Raw genomic sequence first — 13,304 nt, 5'->3', positions numbered from 1 at the left:
ACTTTATCTATTGCAAGTTTAAAATTTCTGACTAAATGCCCTTGTTTTGTTTCCTGCTACTTATTTTTTATATAACTCAATATAATTTTAACAAGTTAGCACAACAAATAATAATGTCTAAATTTATGTTTATGTTAAGTACCATTCATAAATTATATTTAAAAATATAGCGACTGACATTGCAAATATATGCTCCATTCATTAAAAAATATAAGTCATTTTTAATCTAATCTTACCTTTAATAAAATAGCTAATTGTTTTTAAACTAATATAATTTTTTTATATTTACCCTCATTTAATAGTGTGTTTCAATTTAAAATAAATATAAAATAATTTATTTATTATGTACATTTTTAAAAAATCATATTGATTATACCTTAAATTACTAAAAATGTCTTATATTTTTTAATATATAATTTTTTTAAAAATATCTTAAATTTTTTAAGGAAGGGAGTAAAACTTAAAGAGCAATAGGAAATAAATATAAGAACTAATACAAAGACATACTTTTTTAAAAAGTATAGGATCAACATTTATATTTTTTGAAAAATAACAAAACAATTCTCCTAAAATATGTAAATGATAATACAGTGTCGTAAAATATAATAATTGTTCTCAAATTTTTTACAATCTTTCTCACATTAATGAATTTTATGAAATGATTATAATAATTCTCAAGTTGCTATATTTCTTCAAAATATTTTTATTCATCAATTTTGTAATAGTTAAAAATCTTGATACCTGTATTTTGTTTTACCCGTTTGACGTACCTGTGCATCGCTGATTTCTGCCTCATTCGTAAGAAGCGTAATTGTCATTTACAGGTACTCACTTGATTTTATTTATAAATTATTTTTATTAATTTTAATATAAAAATATTAAAAATAAAAATGTGTAAAATTTTAAATATGTTGTTATATAATAAATTTAAAAAGTAATATTATATTATTTTTTCATAAAAAATTGTTTTAAAAATATTTTGTAAATATTATTTAAAAAATTATATCGTAATTTATAAATAAAATTAAATAATTTTTTTAAAATGTGATTGATAAATAACACGAGTACACTGTTATCATTAGAGTGCCAGTAATGCGTCACTAACTGACACGTAGACCTGACATTAAGTGCCATGACATCATCAGGTTACTGGTGTAAAGTTGGCGGAGAAATGAGAGTGCAGCAGATTATCACTCACCTTGTTCTAACATGAACGTAAATTAACAGGTGTTAGCCCGGGAGAGCTCCGTGTGTTGGTTAACAGCCAATAATGGTTATTACTATGGGTTTCGTGGCTCCCTCGCTTTGCTTCTTCCTTGAATCACTCTTCCCCCAAATGCCGAATCTTATTCTTCCTCTTCCCCGCTCTTCGCATTTTAGCAACCTCCATCGAAACCGTTTCTCTTTCTTCTTCCTCACACTTTTTAGTTGAACAAGGCTGCCACTGACCTCCTCGGCGCGTTCTAGCCACCACCACCGTTTTTCTTCTTCTTCTTCTTCTTCTTCACACTCTCCTCTTTGCATTCCATGGCAGGAAATTGTATTTCTCTCTACATTTGAAACTTCGTTCAAAGTTTTTGCAGGATAACAAGGTACCACTCAAATTTTCAAATATTGATGTATCAATGTTCATGACTAGGTCAGGGTCGGTATTTGTTTTTCTGTATGTGGTTTCCAGTTTTGTGTTTGTAGAGAGATTTCTAATTTTGACATTTTGTATTGCTCTTGCTTTGAACAAAAATGGTCTAATTTCAGGCTGCCCGTTTTTGGAGATAATTAATAATAGGGGAAAACTATTCTGCTCCTATGTTTTCACATGTTAGCCAAATGAAATTCACAAGTAAATTCAAGAAATCTCTTAACAAACTCTTGAATTCGATCTTGTTGATTGTGTGCTAACTGATGAATTCTTTGGTTGCTGTTTGTTCTGGTGTTAAATCATTCGAGAAGGTACTTCCTTATAAGGCTGGGGAAGCTATATATATCACTTCACCATGCGGGGAAGGCAGCGAGTGTTGTCCAGGGAACACATAACTGCATACGATAGAGGAGAAAGTTCGGGTACCTTCCAGTTTGTTCTTCTAGCTTCCCTATTCGTTGCCACTTTTCTTTTGAAATAAAAAAAAAAATCGTAAAATGGCATATTATTGTATCGTGATGATTTTCATTAGTTGTCAATAATATCCAATATAACAAAGGAAATGAATATAGCATCTTGAAGTGAACTCTTGTGGGGAAATGAAGAAGGGAACTCTTGTGGGGAAATGAAGAAGGGAACCATTTCTTTAAAATGAATTTTAGTCTAGCAGTTCGGCAAAATTTTTGACCGAATCATTTATTTCCGTTTGCGTGTCACTGTATTTTCATGAAGATCATGCTGAAGAACACATATAATTTTCTTTTCTGGTCACATATGCCAATAAATATTAATTTCTGAAGTACGCATAAAAATGGAGTGTACAATCTGTAACTTCATTCATTAATTGTGATTTTTTGTTTGATATGAAGTGAGTGTGAGAAAAGAAAGCTCATACAGACATGCATGCATTAGAATGCGTGACCTGACTTGTATATTTAGGAAACTCTGTTTAACAACTCAATGAACAGTAAGCTCCTATCTCATTTACTCTATGTTGACCCAATGTGGTTTCCTTTCAAGGGAAGAGAAAATATTGACGAATTAGGGATTTGCAGATGATTAGTCACTGTGTTCCTTTTCTTCTTATTCTCTCTTTTTGCTTCGTTTGAAATATATCTTGCACTTCCACCAATTTATATCTCTCCATTTTCTCTTTTAATAATATTTCTTCGTGTGTCTTTGCAAAAAATGTTGAAGAAATAGCAAGACTTTAGATGTTCTATTAGAGAAATTATTATATTTTGATGTTTCTGATACGAAGAATTTCATTCTTCATGGCTTAGTACGTTTACTGAATGGTAAACCTTCCTGGCGGAAATCTTTGCGGCATGTGTTAGTGGCTTCAATTTCTTCTTTCTTATTTGGCTACCACCTTGGGTATGTCCTTTGAAGCATAACCTCCTTCATTTTCCTTATGCCAGTAAATTCTGTTGTGCAAAAATGATCTATTTTCTTCTTAACGTTGCTGATGCAGAGTAGTCAATGAAACCTTGGAAAGCATTTCCTTAGACCTTGGCTTTAGTGGGAATACCATGGCTGAAGGTACTTATCTGGTTGAGATAAGATATTTGTTTTTCTTGTTGTACTTATCTAGAAAATTGATGTACTTCTTTTCCATCTGATGTTCATGAAGGTCTTGTCGTAAGTACATGTCTAGGAGGGGCTTTTGCGGGGTCTCTCTTCAGTGGGTGGATTGCGGATGGTGTTGGACGCAGGAGGGCTTTCCAGTTATCTGCTTTTCCTATGATCATTGGGGCATCAATGAGGTATTTACTGTGTAATTTCTTTTATTTTTTGTAGCTATATCCAATGTTGTTCTATAAAACAAATTTATTGTTTGCGAAGAAAGTATAAAAGCTCTGCTGTTAGCTGACAATTTCTACCCGAGCTAATAATATGTAGCTTGGTTGCTCCATGGGGGCGAGAGGTTAATTTCCTTCTTGTTTTTGTTTTTCCTTTTATAGTGCATGATAAAGCAGAGCGTAATTACGTTCTAATTGTTTTAGTTAATTTGATCTCCTGCAATTCTTGGAATATGTTGACAAATTTAATCATTCTTGCTACTTCTCAGCTAGAAGTTGGTGTTATCAATTATCTTGGGTTACTCATCACTCAATTTGACTCTATTCATTTATTAATCCTTTGAATCTATGTTCAAGCTGGACTCTCAATGTTCTCTCTTTGATAGAAAAGAAGAAATTATATGAAGATGGTAAAGTACAGAGCAGGAGGGACTTCCATACAAACAAAAGCAGAGCAAAAAGCTCAGCAAAACAAGAAACCAGAAAAGTCAATTGTACAACAAAGCTCCTTAGTCTCCCTAGAAGTCTAGAAAGGAAATTCCTTCAAAGAGGCATTAAGCTGAACAAGGAAGGGAAGCCAAAATACCATTATATCCTGCGAACAATCAAACAGATAAAGAGGTTTTCAAATTTAGGGCATTCTTCTCTAGCCAGAAGCATCTTAACACCGCAAAAACATCCAACGCCATTAAGTCTTAGCCTCATTATTTCTATCAGGACCTAGACTTTGTCAAACAGTTGAGATCTCCTATTATCTGCCCAAAATTTGGATCCGCTCACAGTTATTTATGGTATCCATAATTTGAAAATAGAACTCAGATCTGAGTAGGGGAAAAAATAGAAGAAACTGAGAAAGATAGTTTTATAACTCTAATAATAATATGAAGTGACAGGGAGCTCCTCTTCATTATTCTTTTCTTTTCTTTTTGTTGTTTTTGTTGTTGTTGTTGTATATCTTGCTTTAGTTTGCAAAGTATAACAGCAGATAAAGCTATGAAATTACTAATCACAAATCTTGTAGTGCAACAACAAAAAGCCTGTGGGGTATGCTTCTCGGGAGGTTATTTGTTGGCACTGGGATGGGACTTGGCCCTCCTGTTGCAGCTCTTTATGTAACCGAGGTATGTGAGATTATAAAACCATTACTTTTTTACATTAGGGATCACATTATTTTCAACTGTAAGGATCATTTTATTTTTCCTGAATACTTACTTACAAGTACCCATTTTCATTTGTAGGTTTCACCTCCAACTATAAGGGGTACTTTTGGGAGCTTAACTCAGATTGCAACATGTCTTGGAATTATGGGTGCTCTATTTATTGGATTCCCTTCCAAGGAGATAGTGGGTTGGTATGAACTGTTTATTACTTTTGGGAGTTTAACTCAGATTGCATTATTTGTCTCTGGAGTTGTTTATCAGTTCCAGATTTTTCATTCTTTTCTGCTGTGTTTTTAAAGGTAGCATCTCATATGGAATAATGTTCTCAGGTGGAGGATTTGTTTTTGGGTATCCGCCATTCCTGCAGTAATACTTGCCTTTGCCATGGAATTCTGTGCCGAGAGTCCTCATTGGCTTTTCAAGGTTATATACTTTCTCATGTCAATCAATAATAACCTGAATTTCAAATAAACTGATCCAGTCACTTTTTTGTACCGCATTTGACTTTCTTTCTGTTCTTTGATTGAGGTATAGCTTATTTAGTGGAATGAATAAATAGAAATGTTTGGATCCTGATCATAGTTACGAAGATATTAGTTGGAAGGGACTATTACTAGTCGACTTATGATCAAACAACTGTGTTCATTTCACCTTCCACAGTCCTATTGTGACTGATGCGAGTTATTTAGTTTCCTGACTAGCCTTTATGAAGAGAAAGAAAGACTTTTTTATATGTTCATTTTTATTTATTATTGAACATTGAGCGATTTATTTATACTAAGAAAACCAAGACAATCTCAGCCTTCTTGGCCTTTTGTCCTTTGTCGTTTTGGATTGATCAAGGCTATTTGTGCAGAGAGGCACTTACAAATTTTTGGCTTTTTTTCAGAGAGGAAGGCGTACTGAAGCTGTAGCTGAATTTGAGAAGCTCTTGGGTGGGATACATGTGAAACCTGCAATAGCCGAATTGTCATGTGACAGAGGCGATGAGTCTGATACAATCAAATTTTCAAAGTCACTCTACAGTCGTCATTTCAAAGGTGTGTGAGAAACTTTATGTACAGTTATTTTTGTACAACAATGCATAATTGTTTCTTCAAGATGATTACTTAACTACTAAAGCATTTTGCAGTGATGTTCATTGGATGTACACTTTTTGCTTTACAGCAGCTATCTGGCATTAATGCAGTTTTTTATTTCTCTCCAACTATCTTCAAAAGTTTTGGTGTGCCTTCAGATCTTGCAAACACTTGTGTAGGAATTTGCAATCTAGTGGGTATGCATTCGCTTTAACCCCTAGTATTTTTGTTGTTTTGATTGTAAGTTCCATCTCTTTTCTCAACCATGTCGTTCGTACCCCTTCAGGGTCAATTCTTGCAATGATTTTGATGGATAAACTAGGAAGGAAAGTGCTTCTCATGGGGAGTTTTATGGCCATGGTGAGAAACAAAAAAATTCATAGTTTGGTTGATTTAATATTTACTATGCTTGATTATTTTCTGCATAGACTTTGAGGCAGAATATTTTACTCCTTCTAGTCCCAAGTGTAGGTGCTAATTAACTTATTGATGAAGGAAATTGGGTGAGTTAGTTATTTGTAAAAAATATGTGTTGGTTTTCCTGAAATACTCATTTTAATCATTTACATTGTAAACTACCCCTACTGATTGAGTACAATCAATGGGGGATCAGTTGCAGATTAAGGACCTTGGATCAATGGGGGCAATATTTCTTTAAGAAAAAACAAATGATTATTCATATTATCATATAAAATTCAATATATACAAAAACCAAATAAATTATAGGATTAGAGCTTAGATTCATAAAATTTAGGTCAACATCTTATCACTCCCCTAATAACAAATTGTTATATTCAAAATTTAGGAAAAAATTCTATTTATTTATTTTACATTAATTAATCAAAATAGATGCTTTTTCCGTTCAAAAATATAAGGCATTTTTAACCGAATCTCACCCCCAATAAAGTAGTTACTTACTTTTCAACTAACCCTATTTTTCTATAGTTACCCCTATTAAATACCCTATAATAAATATAAAGTCATTATCAATCGGGGTACTTAAAAAAAAAGGCAATGATCACACCTCAAAAGACTAAAAATGCTTTACATTTTTTAACATCCAACTCTTCAAAAAATATCTTACATTTTTTAACGGAGGGAGTAAGTTCATCTCATCCAAAATCATAATTTTATTAATGTAAAAAATCCTTTAATAATTATAATAAAGCACTAAAAAAATTCAAACAACCCTTAAACTAGTTGCATATCACCTGTAGTAAACATTACTTCCTGAATCACCTTATAACTGGACCCCACCATCATTCTTTTTCCTTTCCTACTTCATTGATTATATTCTTCCTCCTAATATCGTGAACAACGCTCTTGTTCCTTCTTCCTACTAATTTATTGGGTGCAAAAATTATGGATGAGTGGGGGCATAATGCTAAACTCTATCTTATTCATTTGGAGTTCACAAATTTGAGGGGGGGGGGGGCATCTGCCCACACTGACACCTACATAGGCCTGCCACTGATGGGGGTAGTTTGGGAAAAAATAATAAATGAGGGAGACAAAGGAGATTGAAGTCTTATATTTAAGACCAAAATAAACTTCTCAACCGGCTCCTCCATTTAAGACCAGATGGAATATAAATTAAATTACTCTGTTTTGTCTATTGTTCATGTAGGTCATCTATGGTTTCAAAGTATGATATTGCATCTAAAGGATATAAATTGGAGTTTTGAATTTTTTTAATAGCTTAATATGCAACTAACAAAATCCTTCTGAAGATTTCTCAATTTTTGGGAATTTATCTTGATTCTGTTTTGTAGTCTTGGGGACATTTAGATGGTGCTTGGTAGGAGTTAAAATAGGAAGGTGAAAATGGTAACCTGTCTTAATCCTATACTTTGCCCAAAATATTTTCAATTTTTTCTTTTACTTGCACCCTAATTAGAGTAGGTCGAATTATGAAATCTCCTATTGAAGGATTTATTAGAACGACAAGAGAAATATTATTTTATTTTTAATTATAATGACTTCCTGTAACTGTGACACTAGGCTTATGTACATCTAATTACACCTTCCATTCATTTTCACAAGTTAGGTGAGAATTATTGTCTAACACTTATTCATATTGCTGATCTAGGCTGTATCATTGGGTCTGCAAATAATTGCTGCAAGTTCCTTTGCATCAGAATATGGAGCAATGTATCTATCTGTTGGTAGCATGTTGATGTGAGTGCTCAGAGAAATTTAGCTTTCTTGGACTGGAGAAAAGAGTAAAAGAAACAAAATTATATACGGAAGAAGAAAATGAAAACTGGAAAGAAATGTAGCTCCAAGATTCAATATTTGTTGGTGGTTGCAAGTATTTAATGCGCCTTGGTGTTATTATTGCTGAAACCCGTGCCTTTAATATTCATGCAGGTTTGTCTTGTCTTTTGCTCTTGGTGCTGGTCCCGTTCCTGGTCTTCTCCTGTCAGAAATACTGCCAAGCGCAATCAGGGCCAAGGCAATGGCAATTTGCATGGCTGTACATTGGGTAATTTTATTCTGCATTCGTTTTTCTTTAATGCTCTCTAAAATCATTTTATTGATTGCTCTGTGGAAGGAAGTAGCAAAATTGTTTGGACTTCCATCTATTATCTTATAGACTTGAAATCCGCTTAAAATGCTTTCATTCTTGCTGAATCGTTTACCATTTTCTTGTGATCAAAATAATTCTTCCGTTGTTTTTAAAAAATAATAATAATAATAATTCTTCCGTTAAACCCAAGATATGACATCTTTTCTTACTAGAGCCAGATTTTAGTGTGCAAGAGAATCCCAACCCCCGGTTACTTCCTGAAAGAGCTCCGGTTTTTTTTTTTTTTTTTTAACTGGGAGAAAATATTTGAAGAACAAAATTGAAATAGTTTATCTTTGAAGACCTAGATTGAAAAGAACAATATTTTAGAGATTAAACTGAGGTTTTATCTTTGGTAGACCAAATTGAGTGGATTGTGATCGTTCAGAAATTAAGTCATTAATTTGTTAAGTTTTATATCCTCAACATGTTCCTGAAGAATATAACGTGCATGCATGGGAACCAGCATTCTTCCTAATCAATTAATGTTTACAGCATGCATCATGCATGTATTAAAAAGTTTAGGTCTTCATTATCATATCCGCCCCCTCCCCTTTAGTGTATCCCAAGCTGGTTTTTTTTTTTTTTTTTTGGTTTATTCAAGTTCTCTGAGATTGTTGATACATTCTTCGACAGGTTATGAACTTCTTTGTCGGTCTATTATTTTTGCGCTTGCTGGAGCAAATAGGGGCACAACTCTTGTACGCTATTTTTGCTGCATTCTGTCTGATGGCAGTGATATTTGTGAAGAAAAATGTTGTAGAAACAAAAGGGAAGTCTCTTCAGGAAATTGAGATGGCACATCTTCCACAACAAGCAACCTAAATGATGGATAAGCAGCACATATTCATTCGCTGAATCAGCTGTGCATTGCACAACTTTGGCAAAACAAAAGATTTTCTTACCCGAAGAATTTGCAGAAAGTTGAGTTTTATGGCCAGAATGTACCAGAAATGCTTCTGCCTCGTGCAGCGGTCATAGTGAGCTTTGACAAGGCTTTTTCAATTTTTTTCCCCCAGGCTTGAGCTGGAGTCAGGAAAACATGAACTGCCAAAAGTAGTGGCAAAATGTAGAAGTCTTCAATCTTAAATGAGCATATCCTTATTTTAAGAATTTTGGCACCTCATATAGCCGTAGTTATTGTCGTGAGGGAGGATTCTGAACTTCTAAAAGTAATTTTTAGCCCAATTTATAAGACACCTTGCAATAATTAAATAGTTTTTTCCAATTTAACTCTTTTTTTATTAATGTAAATGTATTTAATATATTTGTATTATTATTTAAAATTAGAGATAAAAATGAAAGTATATTTTATTTTTTTATAATATCAAAAAATATATATATATACATGAAGTGGTTGAAAGTGTTTTATAATAAAGATAAGAGAGAGTATTCCTCAAATTAAAAACCTGCAACAGCATCACGTTGAGAGCTTGGGGGAAGAAAGGTCTTTCAGTGCACGCTTGATTCAAAACAAACTCTCAAAGATCTTTCCATGTAGACTTTGGTACTCGTAGACTAATAATAGTAAGGGAGAAATTTTAATAAAAACCTTTAGACTATACCTATTTAAATTAAAACTTTTAAATTTTACTACTATCTAAGGATATTAATTTGATATTAAATTTTTAAGAGTAATGATAAAATTGTCTCTCATTTAAATTAATATCACAATTTTTTTTATTTCACTCGTTCATTATTCTACTTTACTTGTTAATTTACTTGTGAAATTTTATTCATCGTCTTATTTAACTTGTTTTCATTTTAAATATTTAAATCATCTTAAAGCAACTTATTGATTCATATATTGTATGTTGTTTATTTATTTATAAACTAATGTTTATTATTCTACTTCACTTGTTCATTGTTAAATTTTTACTTGATTTTATTGCAAAAAAATGCATGAGTAAAGTATCCAAAAAGACAAAAGCCTGGATTGACCATGCCTTATGAAACATAAAGTCTTGGTCTTATATTTTGCCTCACTCTAATCTCACAAACCTTGCCATTGTTGCCCCCACTTCTCTACAACCCCTCTTGGCTTTGAATACACATTATAAATTTTTGTTGATTATACATTTAAGAAAAATTATTAAAATAATTTTTAATAATGTTACATTTGTATTATGCATGGTAATTCTTTTGTTCCAAATAAAACATTTGGAAAAACACATATACATTATTATAAAATTTGAGCATTTAATTTTCTTTTAAAAAAACTTCAATGAATCTTGGTGTCACCAAGTCTGGTAATGCAGCATTTTGATAATATGTTTTGAAACCCCATAGTACTTAGGTATTGGTATTAATTTTTTTTCCTAAATTTGGCCAAAAACAAATTTTTTCTAAAGACTAGGAGGACCCACTAGAGTCTTTTTCAATTTTTTTTGAATAAAAGGTCATAAAAAATTGTGCAAAACTAGGTCAAGTCATGTTGTATAAGAGTATGACATTTTGGCAAAGGATCATCAAAAATCAAGATGTCGTCATTGTCGTTCGACACTTGTTATTGTCGTTCGACACTTGATGAACAAGCCAGTTCGCACATTTGTTGGCATCCCTAAATACATGATTGAAGTTGACAATCCAATCCTTCATGATAAGATCTCTAATTTTTGTTATGATTTCCTTTAAGCGATGATCCGAGTTGTGGCAATGCTGAATAAGCAATAAAGCTTTAAGGGAGTCGGCATAACGTGGGTGAATTTGTACTTTCAACAAAGAGAAAGACCTTCAAGGATGGCCAAGAGCTCAGCAGCAGTACTAAGAAGATAACCAATGTATTTAGTAGAGCTTTTTATCCAGTTGCCTTGGTGATCTCGGATAAGACTTTCACAAGTAGCAATTCTATTGGTGTATACAAAACCGTCAACATCCAACCTAACCCAACCAGGTTTGGATTCAATCCATCTAGCCTTTTTCAGTTTTTTGAAAATCAAGATACAAGGGTAAAAAGCGGACCTTCCAACCACGATCATGATGTTCTTGACGGACAAGATTTTAGCGCACACGCATACACACACGCATTGGTGAAAAGCACATATGTTCTTTATTTTGCTAGATTTGACTCCCAAGTCACAAAGTAATGACGTGTCTTTTTAATTTGTATAGTTCGTTGTTCAACGACCAGTTTTCGAGCTCGTGCGTTGTTGGTGTTACCAAAATGCTGGCTCTCTCGCCATTACCAGCCCGCCAAAAGTTCGAAAGGCAACGTTGACTTTTATATGCTCAAAGTTGCTCAGATGTTGTATGAGCAGATCAGCATTGGCCAAGTCCAGAGATGAAGAAAGAAGATAGCTCTCTGCAATCGACCCTCGAGCTGCTAAGAACCGTTTTGGAGCACGCTTCTGCTTCTGGTCGACAGATTCTTTTTCTTTCCACAAACAATATCCGAGTAGCCCAGGCTCGCAAAGGCTTCCTCCTTTGTAATTACATCCTCCCCAATGGCGTATCAGTACAAATCTGTGACCATCCCTCATTCGTTCGATCGCTTCCTCCCACTTTCCGTCCTTGAAAAGTTTTTGCTTTCTTTGCTTTTGTAGGATGAAAATGGAAATTGGCATGCAGGAGCCGTCGCTACGTTAATTGACAACATTGGCACCTTGGCCACCTATTCCTTTGTTCCTGTCTTCAATGTCTCTGTCGATTTCTCTATATCAATCTTCTCACCGGCTAAGGTTCAGGTGCTGTATCTTTCTTTCTTTCCTGCCCTTTCTTTGTAATGTTTGAATCTAACAACTTCTTTTTCCCCTTTGCAAAAGATTACATTTTTCTTTCGTGGGTCTTTAATGACAGGAAGAGGTTGAAGTAGAGGCAAAGGTTGTGGGGAAGAAGGAGAGATTAACTTGTGTGGCTGTTCAGATTAGGAAGAAAGGAAATGGAGAATTGATTGCTTTGGGGAAGCAATGGATGGCAGCTACTAATACCCTTGCAAGCCATCAAACCAGTAAGCTATGAAGGTTTTCTTTCCCATAAACGCCATAGAACTGATAAAGCTGTCACCATATAAAGCCGTTCCCCTTTTGGTTTCATGGACCAACATGCACTGTGTACAAAAGTAAACAAACGTATGTGATACACTCTTCATTGCCTCGTGCGACTATTTTTTAGCCTGTTGCAAATCTTGAAGTTTAATTACAAATCGTTGAAATTCAATTGCCAATCTTAAAAGTTTCAAATAGAATGTACATGAAAAAATTATGATAAACGACTTAAAAGTTATAGAAAAATACAAAAAAAAAATCATTTTCTATAATTTTTGATGTTTTTTTATTTTTTGATTAATTAATAGTTAAAATTAATTTTTGTTAATAACAAGGACTATTTGCACCGTTTTTAAGGTTGAGGAAATAATCTGCACAATAAATAAATTTAAGATCTATGATACTGTTGGATTTAAAACTCAACAGGTAATTTGCTCATTTATTCTATAAATTATAATAAAGTTAATAAATTTGATTGTGTACTTTATGTATGAAAAAAAAAATTTTATGCGCCTCCCTCTCCTTAACCATTAAATATAGGGTAAAAGGATAAAAATATCTATAAAGTGGTCAATCAGAGGCATTTACTAGTCTAAAGTGAGGAAAATGGTATAAATACTTATAACGTTACATAAATGGGTGAAAAAGTGATTAAACCGTTAACTTTGCTTTAATGCCGTTAGTTTTTGGTGTTAAATGCTGATTATATATGTCACATGTCAGTCTTTGCTGACGTGAATTAAAAAAGGATAAAAATACTCACAAAATCATCGACCAGAAGCATCCTATAGCCTAAAATGAAAAAAAGGAAAAAAATACCTATAATATTTTCAGAGTTGGTGCAAAAGTGATTAATTTATCAAATCCTTCAAATGTTAATCATTTAGTTAATACCTAAGTAAAATGTGACCATTTTTTAGCTCATGTAAACAAAAAATATTTTCAAGTAAAATTCTATAGACGTTAATTAGTTATTGTATGAATATTATGTGGGAAAATATCGTTTTGAATAAACATCAAATTAAATCACTTTCTCTTTTACAGTAATGGTGAAAATTATTTGAAAATTTTG

The 13,304-nt window shown here is 33.0% G+C and overlaps 2 protein-coding genes across 8 annotated transcripts; both read left to right on the top strand.

Moving 5' to 3' along the window:
- Positions 1-1,249: 1,249 nt before the first annotated feature.
- Positions 1,250-9,362, top strand: LOC129291879 (probable plastidic glucose transporter 3). Of its 7 annotated transcripts, none has more exons than XM_054929433.1 (15): positions 1,250-1,592; positions 1,756-1,840; positions 1,951-2,061; positions 2,923-3,016; positions 3,114-3,181; positions 3,273-3,405; positions 4,463-4,562; positions 4,680-4,792; positions 4,931-5,024; positions 5,491-5,641; positions 5,734-5,877; positions 5,967-6,040; positions 7,770-7,858; positions 8,051-8,165; positions 8,886-9,362. In XM_054929433.1, exons 3-15 carry the CDS (start codon positions 1,995-1,997, stop codon positions 9,072-9,074), a joined length of 1,431 nt encoding a protein of 476 aa, XP_054785408.1. In that variant the 5' UTR covers positions 1,250-1,592; positions 1,756-1,840; positions 1,951-1,994; the 3' UTR covers positions 9,075-9,362. The 7 variants fall into 7 exon arrangements, with proteins under 7 accessions (XP_054785408.1, XP_054785409.1, XP_054785410.1 ...); XM_054929434.1 differs by having other exon boundaries at positions 1,948-2,061; XM_054929435.1 differs by lacking the exon at positions 1,756-1,840.
- Positions 9,363-11,414: 2,052 nt separating this feature from the next.
- LOC129290223 (uncharacterized) lies at positions 11,415-12,404 on the top strand. Its single transcript, XM_054926941.1, has 3 exons — positions 11,415-11,703; positions 11,792-11,932; positions 12,045-12,404. The coding sequence occupies exons 1-3, from the start codon at positions 11,530-11,532 to the stop codon at positions 12,204-12,206; spliced, it is 477 nt and encodes a 158-aa protein (XP_054782916.1). The 5' UTR covers positions 11,415-11,529; the 3' UTR covers positions 12,207-12,404.
- The last annotated feature ends 900 nt before the right edge of the window (positions 12,405-13,304 follow it).

This window comes from Prosopis cineraria, unplaced genomic scaffold, assembly GCF_029017545.1.
Source record: "Prosopis cineraria cultivar Desert tree isolate PC_DT_omini unplaced genomic scaffold, ASM2901754v1 PC13, whole genome shotgun sequence".
NCBI lineage: Eukaryota > Viridiplantae > Streptophyta > Magnoliopsida > Fabales > Fabaceae > Prosopis > Prosopis cineraria.
The sequence above is the reverse complement of the archived record's forward strand: the minus strand, read 5'-3'. Positions and strand labels throughout refer to the sequence as shown.